The following is a 27762-nucleotide window of genomic DNA, read 5'->3' as shown; positions in this document are numbered from 1 at the left end:
GAGGGGAACGGCGCTGTCTCTTTACTCAGTCTCCTTTCCTAAAACATCTTAGAAAAACAATAATCGGAAAGGGCACCGGGCAGCTTCCTGCTCTCTGATCTACGCCAGACGCGTACAGCCGATATTTCCTCCTCGCGCAATCTACGTGCTGTTCGCTCCGGGTCCCAGCACCGCACTTCAGCACGAGCCGCGCTTCCCCGGTGCCGCCGTGCAGGGACGGCCGAGGCCCCGCGCATATCCTCGTGACCCCGTCCGCTCCGCGAGAGTATTCTGAAAGAAAAGAAAGACTGAAGCGCTCCGCTCTCGCAGAGGCACGGCTGCTACGTGCTACCGCCACCCGTTCAGGCGCCGCACGGCTTTCCCCCAGCCCGGTCCTGACTGCCCGCTCGGCCACGGTGATCGGTCACTGGACGCGACCCGGCCCCGACTCCGGCCCCGCTCCCGGCCGCTCCGGCCCGGCATGCCCCACGCGCCCGCCAGGCGGCGGAAGCCGGAAGCGCGGCGGCGGAAGCGGGGCTCAGCTGGCGGGGGGGTGTCGCAGGTGAAGCTGGGAAGCGCGGAGCCATCTTGGTGCCCGCGCCGGGCAGGGACTCGCCGCCGTCGCCGCGCCAGGACAGCGAACCGCCGCCGGGCCGGGCACGGGGGGGCGTCCGCGCGCGGGGCGCTGCCGGCCGCGGGTCCCGAGAGCCGCGGGCTCTGGCCGTGACGGGAGCGGCGCCGCGCCGCCCCTGCCCGCCCGTCCGCTCGCCGCCGGCCCCCGGCGCCGGGCTCTCCCCGCCCGCGCCCCCATGAGGCCGGAGCCGCCGCCCGCCGCCCGCCCGCGCCGGTGACGAGCCGCCGGGAGGTCGCGCTGCCCCCGCCGCGGACGCCCCGGCTCCGCCGAGCTCCCTCCTTCCGTCGGCGCTCGGGCTCACCGCCCCCCTGGGGGCGTTCCTGCGGTGCCGCGGGCGGGAGGAGGCCCGGTCCCGGCGGGGCTTTGCCCTGAGAGTGAGACAAGCACCAGCGCAGGGAGCCCCGGCCGGTGCGCGGCCGCTGCGGGTCCGAACGTGGGGCTGCTGGCGTCGGGAGCGCCGGGCTGTGACACGCACCTGCCCGGGCTGGAAGCGCCTCTCCGCGTAGCGGCCGCCCCTCGGGGTCGGACACACTTTGTGGACATAAACATTTTTAAAACTTTTTTTAAGACCTCGTTTTCTGGGATTTTTACAAGCAGCCCTCTAGTTTGCGTTGGTTTTCCGCTTCTCCCGCTTCAAGGTGGCGTTTGCTCTGTTCTTCCTGGTACCGTAGCACGGGGATCTAAACGGAACTGATATTTTAAGTACTCCAGGAACCCTTCGGTCCATCCACCTGTTAAAGCGAGCAGCTCTGCTTTCTTCTTTCTTCTTTTTTCCCCGTGTCGCCTTTTGGATGTGATGGAACTCATGTTTGCGGAGTGGGAGGACGGGGAGAGGTTCTCCTTCGAGGACTCTGATCACTTTGAGGAGGACTCCCTTTGTTCCTTCATCTCGGAGGCAGAGAGCCTTTGCCAGAACTGGAGAGGATGGCGGAAGCAATCGGCCGGACCCAATTCTCCCACTGTCAAAATGAAAGGTGAGATCGCCTGGCATCCTCGGGCGTGCTGAGGACACGTGGTGGCAGGGGTGTGAGGCGCTGGGGACGAAGAGAGCCACGGGCTGCTGAAGGTGTGAGGAAAGGGCGGTGTGGGATGGCTGTGAGGGCAGTTCTTACCACAGGCTGAGATGAGAGTTTATGTGGGATCTTAACACAAAGCAGTGTTTTGGATGAGTTCCCACCTGTGTGATCTCAGTAATACCGTCGTGCTGCTTTTCTGAGTATGTTTTCTGAACTTGCTGTTGGAAATCTGAAAGTAGCCTTTAGTAACCGAAGCACAAACTTGTTCAGGAATAGTTATACTCACATAGGGTCCCTGTTGCATTGATTAAATTAGACTAAGATGTCATAAAGGTTCTTATACCTGCTATACAACTTCACGTATTTGTATAGAACAGTCTAGTTTTCTTACCTGTTTCTGTAATTTTCTCTTATTTCTATTAAAATGAAAACATTGTTTTGTAGTAGTAGAACGAGAAGCCTTGTGACTGTGACAGAGGGGCAAGCAAACCACCATGTGTCTGCTTCAGAAGAGTTGTTTCATTTCCTTTCTTCTGATAATTGTTTCTTTTTAATAGTAGACAGGAAAAAGGCATTAGGAATTAAAAAAAAAAATCTTTAAAACCATTGTATAGCTGTTAATTCTTTCCCTGATTTTTTTTTTAACTGAAACACAATTTCTCTTTTATCCTGATGCATCTTAACCCTAGAGTCTAGGTGGCATTTGCAGTAAGAAGAGACAGATATACAGTTAGCAGAAATTGCATGAGTGCTCCCTACTCTTCCTTTCATCTCCTTTCTTTTCTTTTAGTCTGGTGTCAGTGCTTTCCCTGTTACTTCTGGCCTTTGTGACCATAGCTCCCTTGTTACTGCCTCTCTGACTGAGCTGCTGAGTGATGGCCTTATGCTGAGAGTTCAGTTAATGAGTTGTGCTAAAATCTGACAGCGTTATGCTATGGACAAACATTCATTTGTCACTAGGTTGGGACTAGAAAGTACACTTTGCATTAACCACAGGCTTTCCAGAGCAGCTTAATTTTTAAACTTTTAGTTTATGTGAACTGTCCCTGTAGTCCCAGATATGTAACTGTCTGCATCTCTTGACTGATCAGGTGTAGAGCTAAGGATTGCATGGGCATTTAAAAGAAATTAATTAAAAGAAGAAGATAGAGAAATGCTGAATGCACATCCAACTTGGATGGCTTTTGGTATCCCGGTCATGCTGGCAGGGTGTGTGGCTTTCCTATGAAACATCTTATTTTTGCAAAGTGGATGGATAGTGTTGGAATTAGCTTTTGGAAGCTGTGAATCCTGAGATGCAGAGCTAAGAGCTGGGCACGGTAAACTTCATGTTTTGCTTTAAGTCTTGTGTTTAGTAATGTGCTTGCAAGGAGCTGAGGTTTTGAAAACATGCTGCTGTGGAAAGACTCGAGTTCAGCAGAGATGTATAAAACTGGTTTGTGTGAGATCTGCCGGTCAGACTGGTACTTGAACAGGTGATTGGTTTTTAGTTGCATGATCTCCAGGGCTTTGGTATGTGATTTTGTGTTTTCCTGGGCCCAGCCCAGTACCTTTGGCTCTCTTGACCAAACTGGAAAGCAAACAGCAATTGCTCCTCTATTGGCATCCACTTGTTGCATATTAAAATGAAAAACTGGTTCAGTAGATTGTGTATTTTTGAAACTTGACATGGGAAACATAACAGCTGACATCATTGTTGTGATAATTGTAATAATTTACATGGTACGATGATGTTGCTGTTCAAGGTTCTGCAGACTTTTCAGCCTGTGTAGGCAAGGGTGGCATTGTTGGTACTTAATTCATATTTTAAGGTTTTATCTGCAGAGAGACCTAATTCCTTTGTACAAAGGCTTTGCTGTAATGTGGGGATATTTTGAGAAGTGCATGAGCATGGATTAGTTGCATAAATAGTTATTTATCCACTCTACAGATTCACGCATGATACCATTGACACAGAGCTCTTGCAGGTACTTTTCTATATGCAATGTGTTGCCAGTGAGCCTGGGCTGACTTGGAACCTTTCATTGTCTGGAATCTGCTTGGATTTCAGGAAACTTGTGCAGATTTAACTATTTTTAACGCCTCTTTGTGACATTGTTTTTGTAGTCAAAAAAAGCAACATCAAGAACTTGCCAAATCCTGGGCTTGTTAGTCATACTGAGTCTTCTAAAGTGTGGTAGTTCTCAGTTCAGCCTGAGTATTTTTTTTATTGACATGGTTTACCATTTTGCAGTAGCCTGTGATGTAGCTTCCTATGTGAGCAAAAAATGAGGTTAGACGCAGAGTGCTTTGATTTAAAATGCGAAGGGAAGCCAAGAAGAACTACATTCTGTGAGCCTTTTGCTCCAGTCAGGCAGCTCAGGCTGTGTTTTGATTTGGGATCAGTCAGATGCGTTATGTAATAGAGAGGATTTCTAACTTTTTCAATTGTTTTGAGTTTGTCCCTGTGAGAGTCCAATTCGTCATTAATTAATTGAAAGAGAATCCTCTTGAGACAGAGGAAAGTGCTGCTGGCTGGGGATTCCTCTTCTTAAACAAACTAACAAACCACCATCCCCACCACTTGCAGGCTTTTTAAATTTTGCAGCTTTTTGCTTTGTGCTCAAGTGTTTTTAATACTACCATTAACACGGTTCTTTCTTTCATTTAATTTTCACTGAGTTTATTGTCTTCTTATGTTGCTTTCTATACAAGAGTATTCTCTTCAAATGTAGAACTGATAGTGTGAAGGAGAAGCCCATTGTGTCTCCCTTATGGATGCCCTTGAATTGTGGCTCTTCTCAGTTTCCACTGATTCACCTGTAGTGAAATCCCAGAGGAAGTTTCAGCAAAGCATGTCAATTCTGGGGAAACCAAGAGTCCTTTTGAACTTAGCAAATCATTTTGAACTTTTATTTTAGAAATGTCTCGTTCGGGTAATGGACTGCCTTCATTACTTGCTTTTACCTATCTTTTTTTCTTTTTGAATAAGATAATGCTTGTAACTGATATTTGCCTGTATACATCATTGATGAGACACTGGCAGTTGTACTGGCTGAAGTAAGTAATGGGCAGACATTGCTCAAGTCATTGTGAGTAGATGTTTTGAAGAACAATGTCTTTGCAGCATTTTCAGAACCATCTGCTTCCTCAAGTTGTTTTATGGCTCCAACTCATTTTCTTCTAGTCAAGTTACATTCCACCAGTGAATTGCATTTCTACCAATGGAAGCACACACTTTACGTTCTTTCCAGTTTTCTAGATTGTCTTTTGCTTCCCGGAACCCTTTATGAGAGTCAGTACGGTTCTCTGATTTTCCTTCTCACTTTTTAGAGTACTTGCATTTTTCATTGGCAATTGACGTAAGCCTGGTGGCTGGGGGAGCTGGACTTGTTTAGCTTGGAGAAGAGAATGCTCTGGGGAGACCTCTTTGTGGCCTTCCAGTACTTGAAAGGAGGTTATAAATGGGGAGGGGAGACAGACTTTTTACATGGTCTGATAGTGATAAGACAAGGGGGAATGGCTTTAAACTAAAAGAGGGGAGATTTAGGTTAGATGTTAGGAGGAAATTCTTTACTCAGAGATGAGGCACTGGCACAGCTGCCCAGTGAGCTGTGGGTGTTCCATCACTGGAGGTGCTCCAGGCCAGGCTGCATGGGACCCTGGGCAGCTGATCTGGTGGGGGGCAGCCCTGCCCATGGCCAGAGGTTGGAACTGGGTGATCTTTAAGGTCCTTTCTGATCTAAGCCATTCTATTATAGTATACCTCTAAGGGTTTTGTTATCAGTTATCTTTAGATCTCCAAACTCACTACTGTGACTTTGTTTCTTCCTCAGAGCCTCTAAGTGTTTTCCCACCCTTAGTCTCTTACAGTTTCTGAAGAATCGGTGTTTACCAAACACTTAAAAAGTTGCTGCAAATACTGTAGGATTGGTAAATAGTGTGTTCACAGTATTTTCTGTTCAGTTGTATTTATTCATTCACTTCTACAGAAAGTGTGATGGTGAGTTGCATTGAAACTACACTCAATAGGCACCTGGTCTTTTGTTTCCTTCCTTCAAGCATTATGTACTGTACTTCAAAAAAAAGCCTTGAGCTAAAGTAAGAATTATTCAGGCAGTCATCTCCTGAAAATATTCTCATTATACAGCCTAAGGAAGTTTGTATACTTCCAAGCTGTTAGGAATGCCCACCATGTTAAGTAATGGGCACAGTGCCTCAAAAATACAAGCTGTAGTGAGGGAATGATTGGCAGAGAATAGACAGAGCCTGAGGTGGAGATGTGATTGGTTTAGGGAGACAATCTGGCAGAAGTCTGAATTGTGTCTTTGAGGTAAAGTGATGGTGGCTGATTTTCGTTAATTTATAAGGACAAACAAGAAATGGCTTAGAGAGCAACACTTCTTCCTCAAGATTGCCAGTTAGAACTCAATAAATTAAAGTTAACCCTTGCTCAAAAGGTTATTGCAGTAGGAGACATCAAGAGAAACAGGTAATCTCTTTATGTGGTGTGCTCTTCAGACTGCTCTTGGAAGAGAGTGTTGGTGTCATACAGGGTGCCCACTCAGAGCCTGAGGAGGCTGGAAATGAACGTTGCGGTTTGCTCTTTTCTTGCTATTACTGTGTATTGGACAGCTGCAGTTGATTTTTTTTTTTTTTTTTTTTTTCTGCTGCATTTGTGCCTCTGGTATGGAATGGGGGAGGTTATGTCTGTATTTCTGGGAGATACAGATGTAATTCATCTACTTTGGTTTTTCTTAGTGTGATACAGTGTAATCTCTTTTAGCCTAAATACCTCTTACAGTATATACAAGTTCACTGATAATGTTAAAAAGCCCCAAACAATGACTATTGTACTGAAGTATTGTACCAGCTGCCTATTGAGTTCTTCATAGGAATTAAAAATCTGAATGTTAGTGGCAGGATATTGCAAATGCTTTACGAAATGAGCAGAGCTCAGCTGTCCACTGAGGAAAGATAACGTGACAGTGGAGGCTTAGCTGCTGGTAGGAAAAAGGTTTCTCTGTATTTTCTCACCCTAGTAAGTGGATTTCCCCTATTTTTGTACAGCATCCTGTTATCCATAGTGATTGGCAGTGTTGTCTCACTGCACAGCAGCAGCTGAAGCACAAGCTGAGGGTTGTGCAGAGGTTCTGCCAGCTGCAGAGGCAAAGTCAATTCATTAGAGCTGAAGGCACTGCAGAGAAGTCGGAGCTGGTCTGTCAGGACCGATGGGCATCATTAAGTGCGGGGCTCCAGAGCTGCGGTGCACATTTCAGAAGCTGTCCAGAAGTTTCTACCAAACCCGAAGGTTGTGTCACGATGCAGTGATACTTCTGCCTTTCGGGATGAATGCTTCTCATGTGTTTCTCATTTCTTTTGTGCGCTCCTGAGCCTTTTTGAGGTAACTGAATGTGTGCACCCCTCTCTTCAAGAATGGCACCGGGGAAACCCTTTCAGGAAGCTGTCAGGAAAAATGCATTTTTACTGCCATGATTGGAAATGGCCGCTCCATTTTTGACTCTGCTGCTGTCTTCTAACCTCTTCCTTTAGATAGGCTTCTCTTCCCCTCAGAAGAAGTCTTGCATGTTCTTTCCATGTTGTAGTGTCTCCTCTTTGTACTGGGAGGCCTTCCTGGCTCTCGTGGCTTTTTCTTTGTGTTTTTTCTCCTTCCTTCCCCCTTGAGGTGATCCCTGTGTTTCGGAACGCCTGTGATCACAGATACAGATGTGTGTTTTGGGTGGACTGAAGCCGGTGGGGCTGTTCTCTGGGGTGTGCTTGCCTCTGGTGAAGCAGTGGTAGGGAGGCAGGTTTAAGCCTGGCTGCTGGACTGTGCTCTCCCTTTGTTTCCTATCCATTTCTTTATAACCTCTTCCCTTATTTTTATTTGACCCGTTCTTCATTGCTAAAGGATAAAAATAAAGCCCATCTATATATATTTTACCTGTAGATAACTAGCTCTTTCCTGAGATGAAAACAAAGTGAAGACAAAGCACCTCGAGCTGCACTTCATGTTTGAAGTTTATAGCTATCTAGAGAAGTGTGACTTAACAATTAAATGCAAATGTGTTTTTATTGAGTGTTTTACCCAGGATAACACGTGCTAAAACAGCCCTTTGTTTTCATACATGTAAGTGTGTTGCATATGTCACTTCTCTTAATGCTTACAGTAAAAATGGTTTGCTTCTTTGAGTACTTCAAGCAGGTATTTTAATCTCTACGTGATTTGTTACTGTAAGCGGGAAGGGTGAGCAGGAGACACGTGTACAGGCACTGCAGAGTGCTGTGCATGGAGCTGTGCCCCCACTGTGTGCCTGGGGTCACCAGCGGGGGGGCAGTGGGGGATGAAACCCATTGCTGCAAAAGAGAACACATGTATTTACTTGTTTATGATAGAAATAAGAAAAAGTACAGGAGAAAAAAATGTAAGTTAGAGCTCAATCTATTCTCATCTCTAGGCAGATTATTCAGTTTCAGAATCTGCTTTGTTCTGGGTCTCCTTTTGAAGGATTAACATCCTAAATGTGGGTGAATCTCTGTGACTCTTCACTTGATCATCAGTGATTCTTTGCCAGTTGCCGAGTTCAGAAGGTGATGGAAGTTTGCAGAAGGCAGACAGGATTGTTCAGTGTGCAGAGGTGGTCCAGGAGCTTTGCATGTTGCACCGAGCTATTGTCAGCTTCGTGCTCTGTAGTGGTATTGCTTCTGCTATATAGCAGCGTGATCCATGTGTTTGAAGAGACATCAGTTAAATGTGATTTAACATGCAAGTTTACAAGTTTTGGAATTCTGGTTCATTTTGAGGAACAGCAATAAAGCCATATAATAACCTGTATAAGGAAGAAGTTAAACCTTTTAACATTTTCTATTTCTCACAGCTTCAATGAGAAAAGAAGTGAGAACTGAACTTAGCAGACCTATGGAAGTCTGTTTCCTAATATAATATATCCCAAGTAAAAGTTCTTCTGCATACAAATTGTATAAGTAAAACTTCAGATGTATCTTGTGAGCAGGCCTTTTGTTCCCTCTCTGGTGTAGGACATTCTCAAATCAATGTCTTTCTTGCAGTGTTTGTGTAATAACTATGGAAAAATTCATTTTTAAGCACATATAAATTCAGTAATTACATCTATTTACAAAAGTTGGTAGAGGACTATAACTGTTTTAAGTACTCAAGTGGATGTTGGTTTTGAGAACTGAGAAAGCTGCTGCTTGGGTAGTGTAGGTTATGAATCTTTGCTTGGTCGTGATGCCCAGGATTAAGTGGTGAAGTGAGCCTCCTGGCTACTGAGTATGACAAAGGTGTCTCTGCCTGTTTTTAAAGTAGTGCACAATTGAAGGGAAAGGTGTGTGCATCTCGATTTAGTGAACAAGAGAGTGTTTTGCTTGTCTGTATCAAGTTCTTGATAGTCCATGATAACAGAGTGATACAATTCATGTTAGTATGTTGAGAAGAAGATAATTAAGTGAGTTAAATGCCAAGAAATATGAAACCAGAAATAATAAAGAAGTCAATAAAAAAGTAAAGATCAAGGAGCACAGGACAGTCTTCTGAGCAAACACCCCCCCTTCCCCGTGCAGTATATCTTTGAAGGAACAGAAATGGACGTCAGTGATTTGATCAATGTCTGGTATGCCAGTTACAAAACTGGGAGCAGAAACCATCTCCCCTTAATTGTCTCCTGTCCTAGTTATTATACAGTACTTTGTTCCAGGGGAAGAAAGGAATGCACAGCTTCAAAAGATGTTTTACGTACTTTAATGAACTTCCCGAGTAAATATTTGTCTGTTTAAAATATCTGTAATTAATTTTGATATGGTTTGGGGCTTTGTACCTCTAAGTAAATAGCGAAAGAATCAAAACCAGAGTATTATTTAGCTCTTTAAAGTGCAAACATCTCTTTAAGATTTTATTGTGATTTCATAGGTAACAGCTTTTTTTCTGTCATTAAAATCATAGGTTGTCTTGGGTTCAAAGGGACCCCAAATATCATGTAGTTCCAACCCCCTGCTGTGGGCAGGATTGCCAACCACTAAATCAGGCACTAGATCAGGTTGCCCAGGGCCCCATCCAAATTGTAAGTCTGAAAAGCAGTTGTAAGAGTACTTTTAAATAGTATAATGGCTAGAAGTTGATTTTTCAACTTTATTCTTATACACATTACCTGTCATAAGCTCTTTCCTCCCTCTTTCTCATTTTTTACCCCTTTCCAAACTCTGCAGAAGTATAATTGAAGGCATGTATGTCTAAACTCAATAATATATAGAGCTAGAACTTTTTTAAAGATTATAGAGCAACCACGCATAATGTACAAGATATTTAAGATGCTGGTTCTAATTTTAAAATGCCACACATGTTATTCATAGAATCACTAAGGTCAGAAAAGACCTCCAAGATCATCTGGTCCAACCGTCCACCTACCACCGATAGTTCCTCACTAAACTATGTCCTCAGTACAGCTTCTAAGCATTTCTTGAATACCTTCAGGGACAGTGACTCAACCACCTCCCTGGGCAGCTCATTCCAGTGCCTGAACACTCTTTCAGAGGACATTTTTCCCAGTGTCCAACCTCAATCTTCTCTGGCACGACTTAAAGCCATTCCCTCTAGTCCTATCACTAGCGATGTGGGGGAAGAGGCTGACCCCCACCTCACTATAACCCCCACCTCACCATAACTCCCTTCAGGGAGTTGTAGAGAGTGATGAGGTCTGCTCTGAGCCTTCTTTTCTGCGAATTGAACAATCCCAGCTCCCTCAGCTGCTCCCCATAAGGCCTGTGCTCCAAAACCTTCACAACTTTGTTGCCCTTCTCTGAACACGTTCCATGGTCTCAGTGTCTTTCTTGTGAGAGGCCCAAAACTGAACACAGTACTGAAGGTTCAGCCTCACCAGAGCTGCGTACAGAAGGATGATCACTTCCCTGCTCCTGCTGCCAACACTATTTCTGATATGAGTCAGGATGCTGTTGGCCTTCTTAGCCACTTGGGCATACTGCTGGCTCATATTTAGCCAAGTGTTGACCAACATACCGAGGTCCGTTTCTTCCACGCAGTCTTCCAGCCACTCTGCCTCAAGCCTGTAGCGTTGCCTGGGTTTTTTTTGGCCAAAGTGCAGGACCCAGCACATGGTCTTGTTGAATTTCATCCCATTGGCCTCAGCCCAGCAATCCAGCCAGTCCAGGTCCCTCTGTCGGGCCTTCCTATGCTTAGGTAGGTTAACACTTCTTCCCTTACTGAGGGTATGCTCAATCCCTTTGTCCAGGTCATCAATAAAGATAGTGAACATGGGCCATGAGCGTACACAGGGTTGCCAACAAGTAGATTCTCATGTTGAATCTGTGTAGTTTTCTGATGCATCCTTTTTTCCCTGTTTTTTCATCTGTGGAAGGACAGTAACGTTCTGGCAAGGCATGTGCCACCTACTCCTTGTCCAGCATCAGAAAACATTGATACTGATTTCTTTACCATGCTTTTATTGGTGCTTTAGCAGCTGAAGATGCAGCTTATAGAGAGAGTGCTATTTTGAATACATTTCATTCATATGTATTTGTTTCCATACAGCTGGAAACATAATAAGTTCTTAAAAGAATGAAACAAAAGAACTTTGTCAGGCTGTGATATACCTATTACAATTTTGAGGAGCTACATATTTTGAGATAAATGACTCTGTGAAAACTGTCTGGTTTTAATCAAACATTACTATTATGAGTCATTATTAGTGTTTCTATTTTACTCCAACAAAAACAAAAGAAAGGAGAAAATGTTGGTACTTAACTACATTTGACCTCGTTTATTCTGTTAAGATGTATATTCAATTGGCAAATGTATGTGCTGATTTTTCTGCATTTAAATAAGAATCTATTGATAAATGGGCAGTAATGAAAAAAATGGGGAAGTTAAGACATTCCCTTTTCTCAGAAGGAGACTCAGAAGAGTTGCAGGAGTAGTGTATTTAAACAAATTCTTAACATCCTCAGTTGGCTGCTGCAAGTAGGGAATGTGAGTGATATTTTTTGATGCTTCATTGGCTTTTTTGTCTTCCTTTTGACCATTAGGTTTAGTTTGCGGCTGTGGGACAAATAGTGTAGCTTTTGAGCTCCTTTTTCAAGGATGAGATGAGGGTTGGCATGTAGAAGAAAGGGAAAGGATAAATGGATAAGAAAGGAGGAAGATGAAAAAAGTCTGTCTGCAGAAGAAATTGCATCTGCTCTTGGGTGCTACAATACAGGAGAGAACAGCCTTAGAGAAGGTGAAAGAGGGAGGTCGGAGACAAAAGTCCATATTTTTTACAAAAATATAGATGCAAAGCATGATAAAAGAATTATTGCCCTGGGTTTTTCTGCAAGCAGTGGGAAACTTTAGAGGGAGGCATCCAGTCGTACTTCCTCCTCACGAGTTCAGACACTGAGGTGACTTGTTGAACCAGTGGGGCTGGTGAGTTGGCATGGGCCAACTCTGGCTTCCTCTTCTGTTTGGAGAGGTGAAAAAAACAAATAGATGATGGCCTTTATTTGCCATCTGGAAATACTGGTAAACAGGATTAATGCATTAGTAGAAGTCTGAAAAGAAAACATTTAAAATCTCATTTTATATTCTTTATTTTACTTTTTTTTTTAACTACTTTTTTTTTGTTGTTCGTTAGGCTAAAGATTGGTAAAGGTGCTGCTTTGAGTGTGTCTCCCCAGCCAGAGTTAAAGAATGGAAGAAGTGATGTAGCCTTGAAGCATAGTTAGCCATGTTGCCACCTGGACTCTTTTTAGATATATTCACTGAAACAATGCCTACTTGTAGTCAAGCCATTATTACTGGCGTCTTGTCAATGTATGTGACAGATTCTTCCTTGAAACACAGCAAAATTTGCTAAAGCTGTGAATATTGAGTATTGTATGACCTTCTGGAATCTATCCATGCCTTGTTTCTTGTATTTGTAGGACTTCAATTTTCACAGATCGCAATATGTGTTCACATTTGCCTGACTTTGTGTATTTGACAAATTGTTATTCTTGAGGCTTACATTTTGATCTTTTTTTCCCCCCCCTAATATTCCTCTGCTGGAATTCTTACTTGGTAAATTTACATCTATCTTGTCTTTTGGAAAGTGTACAAACATGAAGCCTTGTTAATCCATGTTGGAGGCTAATCGCATAGCTCGTTGGTGGCTTGAATGCTTAAGTTCCGTATGTCTAAGAAGCACCAATTGCTGATGTAAAAAATACTGTTAGGTATTTCATATTCAAACTTCATTATAGTCTTGCCAGTGAGTTATGGTGTAATTAATAGCTTTAAAAATGAAATTACTACTACTTACATGAATCTAATGCCTTTGTGTAGGCTATAGGGCATCACTTAATTCTCCTGAGCTGTTTATGGTTTCTGCTGCATGTTACGTGTAATTACTTTTGCTACGTCATAGTTAGGTCAGTAAATGCTGAGGTGGGACAAAAAGGGAGCTGCAGCTGTAAATTTGTTTATCAGAGCTAGTGATGGGCCAGCTGTGAAAATATTTGCAACTTACACTTCCATATAACTTTCATGTGTGGCTTGGAGAGAAGGTGATCTGACATAGATAAGTTAATTGTTTCACCCTGAGTGCCTTTGGTAGTTTTCATTGCCTAATGGACTGCATTTAAAGCAGCAGTGTGCAGGCTCAGCTAAGCTGCTTATGCTTCTCAAGGACAGGAGTTAGTTTTCCCTTAGTGGTTAAGAGCAGGAAATGCTTCAAGACTTCTGGGGATGTTCTCAGAAGATGACTGACTTAGCTTCAGTATTGTAATGTTGCAAATATCTTGGGATATAGTATCCATCTGACTAAGTAAATTTACACAATTGGTGCGTCGCAGTTTTCTGGTGTTCCTTCTTATTGTTTTTGTGCACTGTTAGTGATAGACGTACTTATTACGGGTTCCTCCTCTGTAAACGTTCTGCAGCTGCTGGCTTGTTCCATTTATCCTTGGTGCTCAGTTGTCTGCGAGGTGGCCTCTCCTCCTTTTTGTTTGCTATATGGTGAACCAAGCAGCAATTGGGCAGATGCCTTATTTCCAGTGAGGGGAAGGAGAGCTGGAGGAAGGCTGGGGACTGCTGCCTTTGGGCCCCACAGCGGCAGCTGGGGCTGTGCTGGCATCCCTGAGCTGCACTGGGGAGTGCCACCGGGTGGGGTGGTAGCCTCCTCTGCAGACACACACCTCAGTTTACGCTGTGGGAGGTTTTTACAAAACCCAAGGAGGTGAAAATAGGAGTCAGGTGAGAATTTTCTTAGAAGCTCTTAGGTGTGCAACTTCAACTCCTGTCTCAGGAAATGGATTTTTAAACCTCTAGTGGTTTTCCATTGGTGATACCAAAAGGCAGTGTCTTCTTTGAGTTGCTGACAGATGTTTAACTTTTTTTTTTTTTTTTTCACCCTAGGGGTGAGAAAGCCTCATCCTTGATCTATTTTTTTCAGACAATAAATTTCCTATAAGCCTCACTAAAGTGGGCTGGATCTCATTCTGATAATGCTCTGCAATGCAGCACCTCAGTGTTTGCTGTGTGTTTGTTTGGAGGCCGAGTGATACCGCCCTGGGATGTGGGCATAGGATAAAGCTGGTTAGGGATTAATTGGGCGTGCACAACTTCAGGGTGGATACTAATGGTTGAGAACAGCACTTTAAATAGTGTAGGTTGCACAATGTTTTGTATGACGTTCTTTCAGCATTTGAAAGCATGGCAATATACTTGGTAGAAATAGGTGCTCAGCTGTGATGCAGTCTGGGTTTTTGATTTGTGTTTATCTTTCATTATGTGCATTCTGAATAGTATCTGATCCACGTTGATCTGTGTCACTTGTTTGCTTGTCCTTGACTGCTGCGGATAATTCTGAAGTCTGAGATGTTAGTATACTTTGCACGGGGCATGAGTGGAAAAGAGCGGTAGCACGGAGCCTCCCCTGCAGGAAGCAGGAGCTGTTTGATCTCTGTGCTCTGCGTGCACGGTGTGGGTTACACGGAATGCCATCTGCACAGAGCGCGGGGAGCAGCGGTGCCAGGAAAACGCCGAGCCTGCAGCTGATCTGCTTCGTCAGCTGTAGAGTTACTCTGAATGCAAGCTGCCCGTTTTGTTGTGAAACCTTGGCCAGCCCTGGCATGAATACAGTGTTTTGTAGCACTGTCTGTCTTTCTTTACAAAAATCTGCTGCTCATTTTAGGTTTTCTAACAGCTGTCGGTTGCTTGCCCAGGCTGCTCTTTTTTTTGAAATGAATTCCTTTTTCAGAGAGGGAAATTCAAGGGTGATTGGATAAAGAATTTCTTGTCTGCATTTCCAGAGGAGGTTGTCAAGTCGTGAATGCTGCATTGCCTGCTTAATGCCGGTGCTAGAGTTTTTTGGATCTCAGTTGTGTTACAGTGGAGGAGAGCTGAGAAAAGAGCTTACTGGCATTTTGCTCTCGAGATTCAGAGCTTCTGAAGAGTCTGATAAATCTCATCTCACATAAGGCATCAGCAGAATATCAAACACTCTGGTTGCATCAGCACAGTTCTGTGCAGGTGTTCGCAGTTGCTGCATGAGTGAAGCAATAGAATTGAGTGTAAAAAGCAGCTTTCCATTCTGAGCTGGACTTGTGTTTAGAGAGGTTCTAAGATATGTTCAAAGCAGATATTTTCTGTAGATACTTTGTATATGTTTGCAACAAAATCTTATGTGAACTGTAAGGCAGTTAAGTGACTAGGATCTTCTGCTGCGATCTTAGGACTGTGAGTTCAGTGGTTTGGGAAAGTGCAGATGTTTCTGTCCTGGAGTTCAGAAATCATGAAATATGGTTTCACCTGAATTTCCTTTCCCTCCATCAAAGATCTTCTTGGTTATTAAATACTACGTGTAGCTTTCCACCTTTGCCTTGTCCTGAGGTTCTGAAGACTGAAATCAAGTGTTCTTTCTAGAGATCTGGTTTCCAGTACATAAAGAATGTTGCAGCTAAGATGTTGTAAGGGCATAAGGAGCACAAACTGGGGTGGAAAGAAGGTTAATCTGTTCTTCAGCCAACTGACCTTCGGAGAGCAAAAGTTGTTTTCATACATGCAGCTTTTCTTCAGCCTGGTAAGTGCAAGAGGCCTCAGGGATGGTAAGGTATTGGGCTATCTGCTTGTCAGTTAGAGGTTACTTGGATGTAATGAAGTCCTCAGTCACGTTCACCAGAGGTGAAAAGAGAATAATGCAACAGGGTTGGTTATTTTTCTTATTAATGTCATACTGCTCTGAAGAGAGTGTTCCTCTGTTGTGCCTCTGAAAGTATTGCTGGCACAGAAACTACAGATAAAGTTGGGAGGCATAGAAGCAAACAACTGCTCCTAAAATGTGTGTTGAGACTTGAAGTCTCTTAGAATGTACATTGTAGCCTCTTGATCTGTAGCCTCTGTTCCTTGTGTCATTTTCTAAGCAGTCCTGTAGCAGAAAGCATCAGGCTTCTGGTTTAGGTCTGTTCAGTAATCCTAAGTGCCCCTGCTAGTGCTGGTGCTACATTACTTAGTTAAATTGTAATTTCTTAATGATTAAATTGTGGCTTAATCATTAAGATGATTAACTAATGGGCAGTGTCCTCAATAATGTGCTTTAACTTTTGGTGAGCCCTGAAGTGATCAGGCAGTTGGATTCAGTGATCTTTGTAGATCCTTTCCTACTCTTCTGTTGTGTTCTGCACAGCTCTGTTCTAAGATGCTATGCTCATTTATCCATAGAATTGCAGAATCACGGAATCACCAAGGTTGGAAAGGACCTACAAGATCATCCAGTCCAACCATCCACCTATCACCAATAGTATCACAGAATTGTAGGAGTTGGAAGGGACTTCCAGAGATCGAGTCCAACCCCCCTACCAAAGCAGGTTCCCTACACCAGGTCGCACAAGTAGGTGTCCAGGTGGGTCTTGAACATCTCCAGAGAAGGAGACTCCACAACCTCTCTGGGCAGCCTGTTCCAGTGCTCCGTCACCCTCACCGTAAAGAAGTTCTTGCGCACATTTGTGCGGAACTTCCTGTTCTTCTGAGGGTAGATCATGACCACTTTATAAGCAGTGGATGGTTTTGCTATTGGTGACATGGAACGGAAGAAATGAAGAATTCTGTAGGGGAAGTTGGACATGGTTATGGGATTTTCTGCATACTCCTGGTCATTTAAACTTCTGGTAGGTTTGTACTCTTGCACCCCACACACTCATCATGCATATTCTAAGTTCTAGTTCTCTTGTGTGGTCTTGGATAGAATTATGAAGCCTCACCAGTTTTCCTGTTTGGAGGGTTTTTGTATGCTTCCTGAAATCCTATGGAAGTGTAATGAGGAGTTGGCTTTGTATCAGGAGAGATGTAACCTGAAAAACAATAACCTCAGGATAAAATACTTTTTAGCTCACTCAGATATTGCAACAGCTGCCAAGAGAAGTTGAATATGTGTTCTGTTGGGTATTTAGGGTCCCTCCTGTGATAGGTGATCAGCTTCCATAAGAAAAATTGGTCTGAGTTGCACTCTGTGCTTGATCTTAGGACAATGGCAATGTTGTTTCTGTGATGATGTGCAGAATTAAGTCGGCTGGTTTTCTTAGTTTGGTATGTGTGTAGAAAGTGAGTGTGAAAACCAACTGTGCAGTAGATCTCTCAGAATTTTTTTTTTTTTAATTATTCTGATGACTAGAACAGGAACTGCAAGACTCAACATGTTTGAATTTACTGACACTTGAGAAAAACTCCAAAGTTCTTATCCACCACAATTCTGCAATGTAATTTATAGTGTTGCATTTTTCAAATCTACTAAGACTTGTGTACAAAGCAAACAACCAAAAGTATTAACTTCTGGTGTGTAGGTATGTTCTAAGGTTTGAGTTTAAAAACAAAAGCAAAACTCTTTCCTGCTTCTTAATTATGGAGACAGAAGACGTGGTGTCAAGATAGGTTTAGCCAAAAGATGTATTTGGTTTTGAAATGAAGTGTAATTACAGGAGCAAACAGGTAGTTTGAGCAAGCAAATAGTTTTGCCACATATATCAACTATGTTGCAGCACTGGGCAATTTTCAAAAGTCAGATTGAGCTTACATTTGACCCTGTGCTATGGCTTTTGCTTTAGAAAGCTGAGACTTTGAGGATGAATTGGACACCTTCTTGTAATAAAATCAGCTTTTTTGCATTGGATAAAGTAATAAACAGCCATTCTTAAAATGTTATTGTGGTGGTAGCAATGAAATTTGTGTGGTAATAGTTGCATCAGATTTTTCTCTTTAAGTGGGAGGTTTCTAATTATGGACCATAATCTTCCCATCTGGGATTTGTATTTTTAAAGGCTTTTAGCTATGAATCTCGTGAGTCTTGTCCAGTACACATGAATGAAAACATTCTATTGCTTATTCCACTTCTCAGCTGTTTTGAACATAAAAATGTCTTTCTGTGGGTTAGATCTGATGTAGGCTTACCCAAATTCTTCTTGCTTTCAGCTTGGTTTTATATATCTCTGTACTTGCTATCTTACCACATTTACTCTCAACGTAATTTCACTGCTGAAAAATGGTAGTGAAAAGCAGAGAGAGTTGTATAACTCTTGGTGAGGAAAATAAGAGGTAAATGAAAGTCTTGTAAATTCCGATTCCATTATGTTTTTAAAATTTTGGCTGCACTTGGTAGTCTGGTCTGAGTATGTGGACATCTTAAAAAATACAAAAATGTTTATGAAAGGAGACATCAAATCAGAACATTCCCTTTCATCATAATTTCTGAGCAAGCTTGATTAACAATCAGCAGCAGTGTTTGTAGCATCCTTTCTCTACCACTTACTATGTCTTATTTTCATATCCAGCCTTCTTGTTCTGTTCCAGCATCTGAATAACTCATACAGATGAATTCCACCAAAGAATTTCTTCCAGAATCTGCTGTTCTCTGTTTGTTATTGCAGCTGCTTTGTTAACGCTGAGGAGGTTTTGCAGAGAATTGGTTTGGAGTGGTATCTAAGAAAGAAATTGCTGAAACTGTTTAACTTGGTAGAGAAACTGTTACAGAGTAAAGGAGCTGCTTATTTTGTGAAGGCTGACGTTGCTTAAGTGACTTAGGAGCCAATGCATTTTCATTTTTTTTCCTTAATCTGTAAAATGAAAGAACCTCCTATTTTTAGAGGTACTGTGGTTTGCTTGTGTTTTACAAGAAAAATAAGAAAAATTGCCTTTTTTTCCCCCCCCCTCGGCACAAAGTGGAACACAGAATTATTAATCTAAAACAGAAGAACACTAATTCAAGGCAGCTGGGAATCGCTATTTGAGTATTACACTGAATCTTCAGCCTTTCAGATTGCATCATTCTGTAGGTAGTCAAGTTGGATTAGAACTGGGGGGCATTGCTTGTGTCCATTCACCTGTCGGGGTCTGACATTGATGTGTCTTGGTTCAGTCTTGGGATCTGACTAGGCTGTGGGGTGACTAGCACAGCTTCTTTGCTCCTTGGCCTTCCAGTTTGATTTTCTTCTACTGATTGTTGTTGGGGCAAGAGTTTGTTCTTTGTGCCTGTTCAGTCTTCGGTATGTCTACTGAGCTTCCCAGAGAGCACAAGTTTGCTCCAGTTGTGACAGAGCAATGTGATACACACACGTGTGTGTCCACTACAGCCTACACAGAGACCAACTGTGTGATTGCAAAAGGTCCTGCAACTCAATGGTGGTGATTTTTTAGGAAAGAAATGAGTTTCTAGTTATAAGAATCGCCATGCAAGCGTGAAGGAGCACATCGAGTGAGTTATTGGGTTTTTTGTTGTTGTTGGGTGTTTTGTTTTGTTTTTAATCCAGTGTTCTTCATTAGATAGTCCAGGCACAGGTCTAACTGATCCTTTTTCTACTATGTGATACAGCTTTCTAGCTACTCCTTTGGGTTGCCTGTGAGTCTGTATGAAGGAAATTTTTCAAGCTGTTCTATTTAAACTCTTTTATCTTGAATCCTCTCTCCTCCAACTTTGGCACAACAACAGGCTGTCCAGAGAAGCTGTGGATCACGAAATCACAGGGGATGAAAGGGACCTCAAGAGATCATTGAGTCCAACCCCCCTGCTAAAGCAGGTACACTGCAATAGGTCACACACTTAGGTATCCAGACGGGTCTTGAATATCTCCATAGAAGGAGGCTCTACAACCTCTCTGGTCAACCAGTTCCAGTACTCTGTTACCCATACTGTAAAGAAGTTCTCCCACGTGTTAATACAGAACTTTCTTTGTTCAAGTTTTAGGCCATTTCTCCTTGTTCTATTGCTGCACACCACTGAGAAGAATCTGGTCTCATCCATTTGCCTCCCTCCTCCCTTTAGATATTTTTAACATTAATCAGATGCCCCATCTCTGGAGGCGCTCTTAAAGGACAGGTTGAATGGGACCCTAGGCAGCCTGTTCTGGTAGGTGGCAAACTTGCCTGTGGCAGGAGGTTGGTAGTAGATGATCTTTAAGGTCCCTTTCAATGTAAGCAATTCTATGATTCTGTGACAGAGTTATGATCTGCCTGTCTCAAAGGTTAATGTGACAGAAAAGCGGGCGGTGGTGTGTTGGTGACCCATTGAGTCGGCTCTGCTCCTTACTGAATGCCTCTTCTTATGGGCCTTGTGGAAAGAGATTTGTGTGAGAAATGCTTTTGAAGGAAGTGAAAATACCCTTTTTTCAGACATTTGCAACATACCGTGTGTATTGTCCTCAGAGGTGAATTTCTTTTATTTTTAAAAATATGTAACCTGCTTTTAACATCACATTGATTATGCAACAAAATGGAAGAAGAATAGGGAAAGAGATGTAAGTAATGGCCTAAACATCTTGGAGTAATTTATATTCAAAATGGAGACTAAATTTTTAATTAAAAATGTCATGATTAATTTTGCAATATTCACCTTGGGTGACTGTGCAGTCAAAGCTCTTTCCTTGCAATATAACAGAATTCAAGACAATGGTAAGGTTTTCTCATGTTTGTTGCATAGTTGGAGACTGAAAGGAACATGTTGCACTGGCACATACTTCTTCAAGACATCATAAATTTTTGGAAAGTTAAATAAAGGGAGGAACAGAACCAACAGCAGCAATGTACAGAAGACAACAAGAAGACGACCATTTTTAAGAGGTTTGATTTAAGTATGTTATAGCTCAATGCATGGCTCTCCCATATTTGAGAACTCAGAGCATTTTTTGGTTTCAAGGGGTATTAGGGAGAAAATATGTCACTGCCTTAAGTTTGGGGCACTTACTGATATATATTTCTGTTTGATTTATTTTAGTTAAATGGTTAAGTGACATTTCACAGTGACAGATTTATCTTTCTACATGGCAGGCACTGTCAAAAGAAATGTAGTATATACTATTTTTTAAATCAGACTTATAAAACAGGTTTTATAACACCCCTGCATACATCTTCACTGGTCAAGATGACGCGCTACGTATTTCTTGTTAGTTTTACTGATCTCATTTTCTCTTCTAATAGCAGAAGTGTTTCACTTCATTTTCTCCATCTCCTTGGTCTATCTATAGTTGTATTACTTTTGTTCCACCCTGATGTGTTTTGGACTAAGGCCAGCGGTAGAGGTGAGGGGAAATGTGAGATGTGGACTAGAGATAGCTATAAAATCAAAGCTGGAGACACATCTCTCAAAAGATAGTGCAGTCTGAGATGTCTTACTGTATGGTTTACTTGTTCTGCTAAAAAGCATCACCCTATTTTCCTTAAGGTATATATGTATGTATAAAACACAGTGAGTCTTATCTTTGTACTGTCTTATCTCATACTGTGAGATTTGTTCCCTTGAATTTGTATTTGTTCATATCTATTGAAGATATAGTTTATTTTTAGGACATGTGTCAACTGAATCTAACCCAATAGGAATAATGTCATTGGATAACAAATATATTCAGTGTTTGGTCCAGCTGGATTTGTTTCAGTTCCATTTAATAACTCCTGGCCCCTATTTTGCTGCTTATTCAAGCAGAGTTTTCTCTCTCTCTTTGTCTATCATGAAAACTCTGTTATTGTACCGAAGAATTTATTGGAACATGATCTGTCTTTATGAACAATTGTTGGCTGCAACTTGCTACAGCCTACCGTGTGCTAGGAAAGATTAAGAAATGTAGCACACCCATGTCAATAAGCCCTGATGGCACGGGATTTGCTTCCACTGGTGAAGGCATGTTTCTGTGTGCGTAGCTTGCCTTAGCTGTTTGAAATTGGGTTGGGTTTTTTGTTGTTGCTGTTGTTCCTTCAGGAATAACTGTGTCTGTGCTAAAGTTATAGCTATTGTAAAACTACAATAAAATCAATTCATATGAAACAGAAACAAAAAGGGTAGGATGGATGGTCTTCATGTAAGAGTTAGTGTGTTCCACATAGCAGTAGATAGATGGGACACGATTTATTCCGAATGGTTGAGAAGTTCTTGGTCCTGCCTGCAAGTAGGGTGTACAGATCAGATTATCTCTGATTCCCTTCTAGACCTGCGATTTGGGTTTCGTGTAGGTCAGAAATGTTGGGGTTGTTTATGCTTTGCCTGTAATTTTATTCTTGGAAGACATGAGGAGTTTCCTTTGCTCTCTTTGGATCGTCTTGTCTGTTGCCCAAGGGGAAGCACAGTTTAAAATTATTTTCTCCATCAGATAAATGTATCTTGCAGATTCATTGATATTCTATTACATCTCTGATTTTATTGCTATATTATTATTTTTATTTTTATTTTTTTGCAGTCTTTCTTGCTGTCTTTATCTTTACATTGAGTGGGAGCTACAGTGCCTTTTCCTTTTCTTTATTAGCACTTTTCCTTTTTGTTTTTTCTCAAAGTGTATTTTATAGTATTTGGGAGTACCTTTCATGTGTTTCACCGATAATACCTTTTGATGTAAGCAGGTATAAATCCCCCAATAGCAGATTTGTTTATCTAGAGATAAACTTTTGGAGAGGATCTCTTTGTTTAGTATTCAAAGAAAAATATTGTCTAATTTAAGCACTTAACTCATGGTGTCCAACCGAATGTACAGAAGACCTAATGGGGAAGTCCCTCTGTTCTGAATCCCATGCAGGTTAAGTGTCTATCACTGTGGCTGCACGTGGCACATCACCCTTGAAACTTAAAGCAGTTTAATTTCTTAATTTTAGTGTTTACATTATGTAGCAGCTTGGCTACTGTAAATTCACTCATCCTTTAAGTATCATCCAAATATTCTGTTATCTTCTACCATTTCTTTTCCAGGGCTCTTTTTCCATCTAGAAAATTAAACATTTTAGAGAAATCCGGTGTTTTATAGATAAGATTATTGCTTTTTAGATTATTTTTTCCACTTCAGATGTTACTGCTTTCACTTCATTCTGAGAATATCTAAACTATGTGCTGAGTGCGTGCTGAAGACAGCTGTTCCAGTTAATTGGCTGCTGGCTCCTGCAGGCTACTATTAATGCAGTACAGCTGATGAAACTGAGTTCAATACGAAGTCAGTCAGTTACCTTAGTTCACTGCAAATCTGGTAAAATCTCGAGTGCACTGGATCCTTCCTAACTGAGTAAATCCGAAAGGCTTCTCAAGTAGGGATGACTTTGATATACTTTTGGTGGATTTGTTTGTCCCAGGCTCGTTGTCATCCCACAGTGGTTTTTGCAGTCATGTTATGGCTATGTGGCTGAGCTGACATGACAATGCTCATGTGACTCATTTTCTCAATGAAACTGTAGTTTCTTCCCATTGTATGAAGTCTTGGTAGATCATGTGGAAGAATTAATCCAAGAGTCCCTGGCTCAAGAGGCTCCTGGGAACTTACTTCCTTCAAAGGATCCATGCTAATATGTTGTAATCATATGAGGGGGGCAGGGGTCTGTGGGGAGAAGTGGTGGCCAGCAGTAGGGTCCTGCTTGTGTCGTGTAGGGCTGTTTACCCAGCTTGCTCCTGGCTGGGGTCTGAAAAGCTCCCTGGGGTTCTCACTGAGTACTACTGCCCTATTACTGGCAAAAGTTAGATCATCCTGAAAATTGTTAGATCAGGGCATCACAGTTGTTTGATTCATCAGAAAGCATGTATGTTTCTTATGTTTAGTAGTACTAACTCTTTCCCACTTGGAATATGGATTTTTTTTTTCAGGACAGGTAATTTCAGCAATGCTTGTCATAGGGTTTTTCTTGAGCTAGTTTGGTTAGGCTTGAAGGAGAACAGCTGTGCTATGTAATGAAGTAGGTGGAGGGTAATTGCAGTGATCCTGCTACTGCTGCTCTGCTAGTACTGTTGACTCCTGGTAACTGATTGTAGGAGTCCTAGTCCATTGCAACTGTAAAGAAAAATATATGTAATAATAAGACATATTAATGGAATAATGGATTGCTTTTGCTGCTTTTCTGTCAACCCAGTGTGGCTTTGCTATTTCTGTCTGACCTTCATACCCCACACCACGTAGTTGTGAAAAGAAATACCACCCACTTGCAGTCTCTTTGAAAGATGCACAGGTGTTTCACCTCATACTAAAGTCTTTTTCAGATATTGTACCTTTAAGGGTAGAGATTGCTTAGTTATTATCTCTTTTTTTTTTAATGTTGTGTAATGAAGGACTTGGATAAAGTGCCTCTACAAAAACTGCAGTAAAAAACTCCAAGAAATACTTCTCCTTTCATTGCTCAGAGCAGTTTTGAGTACTAATGTACCTCGGTTTGTACTTTCTGTGGTATCTACTATTGTAGTAACAGCAGTGACATTTAAGCTGACTGCTGCACTAATTAACAATAGTGATTTTCTTTAGTTAGCTGTGCTGGCTGTCAGAAGGGGAAATAAGATGACTTTCCCCTAAAATCTTGTGTATCTGCTTGCAGTAAAGAAAGGTATAACTCACTTAACCATCACTGTACATTTTACAATCTGTGCTCGCACATTTGTGGATGGGAGTATAGCACAGTAAAAGATAGGGTTCATCTATAATGTAGAATAAAAATTGCTGGTGGTGGAGAAATAATCCTGTGACAGTAAAAGACTGCTGATCTGTGAGAAGGGAATGCTGCCTAATGAATCTCTGGGGCTGAAAACAAACGTAAGGTTGGCAAATAGTCAGTTTTTTAGAAAATTTCTGTGCTGCCTTTCATTGTACTATCAAAATAGCTCTTTGAATTTGGTGAGTTAGGCGGGGATGTGCTCTCTGCTCTAATGCCTTTTGCCTCTCCTCAGTTCAGTTCCCTCAGTGGCTAATTGCATTTTGTTTCTTGTCTTGCCAGATGGGCTGGTGATCCCATTGGTGGAACTGTCTGCAAAACAGGTTGCATTTCACATTCCATTTGAGGTCGTGGAAAAAGTTTATCCTCCAGTTCCTGAGCAACTACAGCTTCGGATTGCCTTTTGGAGTTTCCCTGAAAATGAGGAAGATATTAGGTAATGCTTACTATTTCTGCTCACTGATGCTTAAGGGAAAGTTCTGTTCACTAGAGAACAATCACTGTCCATGTAATGTCCTGTATATTGGCTGCTCTTGCTGTTGCTATGTGGACTTTGTAATATATGGGTGGGTTACTGTAGGAGATGTGCAATGGTATGGATTCTTATTGTGGGTTCAGTTGCCCTGCTTGCATCCCAGGAAGAACATATAAAAGTGCAGGTTCTGTGTGTAACTGAAACAGGATAAATGCTTGCCTTGGTTTGCTTGACTGTGTAACCTATTTGTTGACTTTTATCCTTACATAAATCTTATGTGGTATTCTGTCCAGTTTGAATCTGTTGCTTCAATCAGAACTTAGCTGAGCTCAGGAATTATTGGGGAGGACTCTCTCTCTTTGCAAGTTTTTTATTGGTGTAAGTAGGAGAATCAGAATTTGCTGAGTACATCAGCAATCAGAGTAGATACAGCCAGGGAAATAACTGTATTTCTTATGTTTCCCCATTAATTGATTGAGTGTATAATCAGAACCTCAGTGCTGTTAGGTCTTTTACGAATGTATTTTGTCTGAAGCTTTTTTTCTGTAGGCTGCCTATCAATGCAACCGTGCATCTGGAATTTTGTAGGATAGCAGTGGTATCTGTAGTCTTTTAGAAAGAATCATCCTGGCAATTCTTAAATGCTTTCATCTAACATTTTAGTATCGGGTTGGGGAGTTAGTGCCAGAAGTACTGATACAGTTATAAAGGTCACCTGTGATGGAACAGAGCACTTCAGCTGTTGGTCATACATGCTCGTTAGTCTGATGAGCACAGATGTAAAAAATCTCACATGACCATGTGGGCAACTTGTCTAGAAGTACAAGGTTTTACTGTGACGTGCTGAAGTTGGAATGTAAGTGATTTTAGGTAAATGATTTTGTATTTCAGATGATGATAATGCAAAGTTTCTCAGAAACTACTAATCTTGATTTGTTATGTTTTTCACTTACAGACTGTACTCATGTTTGGCTAACGGCAGTGCAGATGAGTTCCAGAGAGGGGAGCAGCTGTTCAGAGTGAGGGCAGTCAAAGACCCTCTCCAGATAGGTAAGAACTCTGCAGCTCCATGTCTCTAGATTTCATTTAGCTTCCCAAAACTATGTCTCAAAACTAGTTTTTCTGTATCCTAGACTAAACTCCATGCTATACGTGTTTTGTGTGATGTCTTAAGCTAAATGTTCTGTTTATTTCAGCCTTTGTCAGCTCAGTGAAATTCAGTGAAAAGCCAGATTAGTTCTGCAAATTAGACCCTTACTCTGTCTCAACATTTTGGGAAAAACTTTATAGAATGCCTTTGTCTCCATAATGCTTAAACTCCTCATTAATAAAAAGAAATTGGCTTTCTATCAGTCTGATCCATTTAATCCCTTGCCTAAAGTGTGTTTATGGCAGAGATGAAGTTTACAGGCTTAAATGTTATTCTTACTGCAAAATAGTTGTGTTTATAATGCAGGTACTTTGGTAGTATTAAGGCAGAAGGAAATTCCTGTTGCTGCACAGTGAGTTTCATCCTCACTTCTTCTCACTTACCTTGCTATTTTAATGTTTTATGGTTGTGAGAACTAATCTTCAACAAGAGACTGGCATCTGGATTTTTCATGAAATCATTTTAAGTAAGGAAAAATATTGAGTTATCTTCTCCAGTAACAGCTGTTAGATAGGAAGGAATTATGTGAAATAAAGACACTGGTGTGTGTCAAGGTGGATCACATCAATTCAATGCAGACATTATTTTCTGAAAGTATAAACTTCAGAATTAGTTTATTGATCAGCATGTGGGAACTATGATGGTGTAAATGGATGTATAACATTAAGGAAGGAAGTCCCTATATTTTTGTGAGATGAGGGATAGGGAGTCCTATGAGCCTGTTCAGTCTCTGATACTGGCAATGACTAACTGTTGATGATCAACTGAATGAATAAATTTAGTAAAGAATAGAAAAGGAACTCGTGCTGTTGAGGGATGTTGAGGGTGAAAGAGACAGTCATGTAAATTGCAAGACATTTATAAACTATTTTCTGAATATGAGGTAAAAGGTGCAGAACGGTTTTATCTAGACTGTTATCTACTGTAATAATGGTAGTAGGAATTGTTGGAAATAGAAGTGCTTCCTCATAGATAAGGTATGTTGAGTTGTTAGTGAGACCAGACAATAATTTAGGATCATGAATAAAATCAAGCTAGAAGTGAATTTTGAGTGCATACGTAATCTGCTAATGTTAGTATTGCGATGCTGTAAGAGACCTCTAAGGCTGAAATTCAGGCAGGAAAATACTTGAGAGAGGAAAAAAATGAGTTAAAATGAAACTTGCTGAAATTCAGTAGTTCCTGCGACTTTAACAATGGAAAAGAACGTAAAAATTTAATATACTGTGTTTGCACTGTTGTCGAAACTTGTTTCAGTAATAAATTAAAAAGACGAGGTGTGGAAGAATGTAAATTAACAAAGTCTGGGGATGTTTGTTCAAAACCTATGCTTAGGGGAGGAGGAAAGGAAGAGGAGGTGGTGTACAATAGCACCAGGGAGAAACTTCTCCAGTACACGTACAGCAACTGGGCTTCTTGACAAAGGATTTTGTGTTTGGAAGGGAAGGAAGGAACTTTGTTTAAACAGTAATGCTGCTTCCTCCTTAGCAGAGAAACATTATCTAGTGGATTCTTTTTTTTCCCCATGAATAGCAGCCCAGAAGAAGGGCAGTGGGTGGATGTAAGTTCAGTTCATTGCTGTTAATGATTTTAAAGTGTGTGGCTGCAGTTTCAAGT

General features: G+C 41.7%; 1 protein-coding gene across 4 annotated transcripts in view; it reads left to right on the top strand.

The window, feature by feature from the left end:
• The first annotated feature begins 1133 nt into the window (after window positions 1–1133).
• The window catches only part of ZSWIM8 (zinc finger SWIM-type containing 8), a 73073-nt gene continuing 46444 nt past the window's right edge, over window positions 1134–27762 (top strand). For all 4 annotated transcript variants that reach the window (XR_014884879.1, XR_014884878.1, XR_014884877.1 and 1 more), the window contains exons 1-3: window positions 1134–1587; window positions 24803–24956; window positions 25951–26045. Coding sequence is in view for 1 of the 4 variants with exons in the window: in XM_010714378.3 (XP_010712680.2) it covers window positions 1410–1587; window positions 24803–24956; window positions 25951–26045 (427 nt within the window). In the remaining 3 variants the exon portion in view is untranslated. The remainder of the gene's footprint in view (window positions 1588–24802; window positions 24957–25950; window positions 26046–27762) is intronic.

Source organism: Meleagris gallopavo, chromosome 8 (assembly GCF_905368555.1).
Source record: "Meleagris gallopavo chromosome 8, MGAL_WU_HG_1.1, whole genome shotgun sequence".
Taxonomy (NCBI): Eukaryota; Metazoa; Chordata; class Aves; order Galliformes; family Phasianidae; genus Meleagris; species Meleagris gallopavo.
The sequence above is the reverse complement of the archived record's forward strand: the minus strand, read 5'-3'. Positions and strand labels throughout refer to the sequence as shown.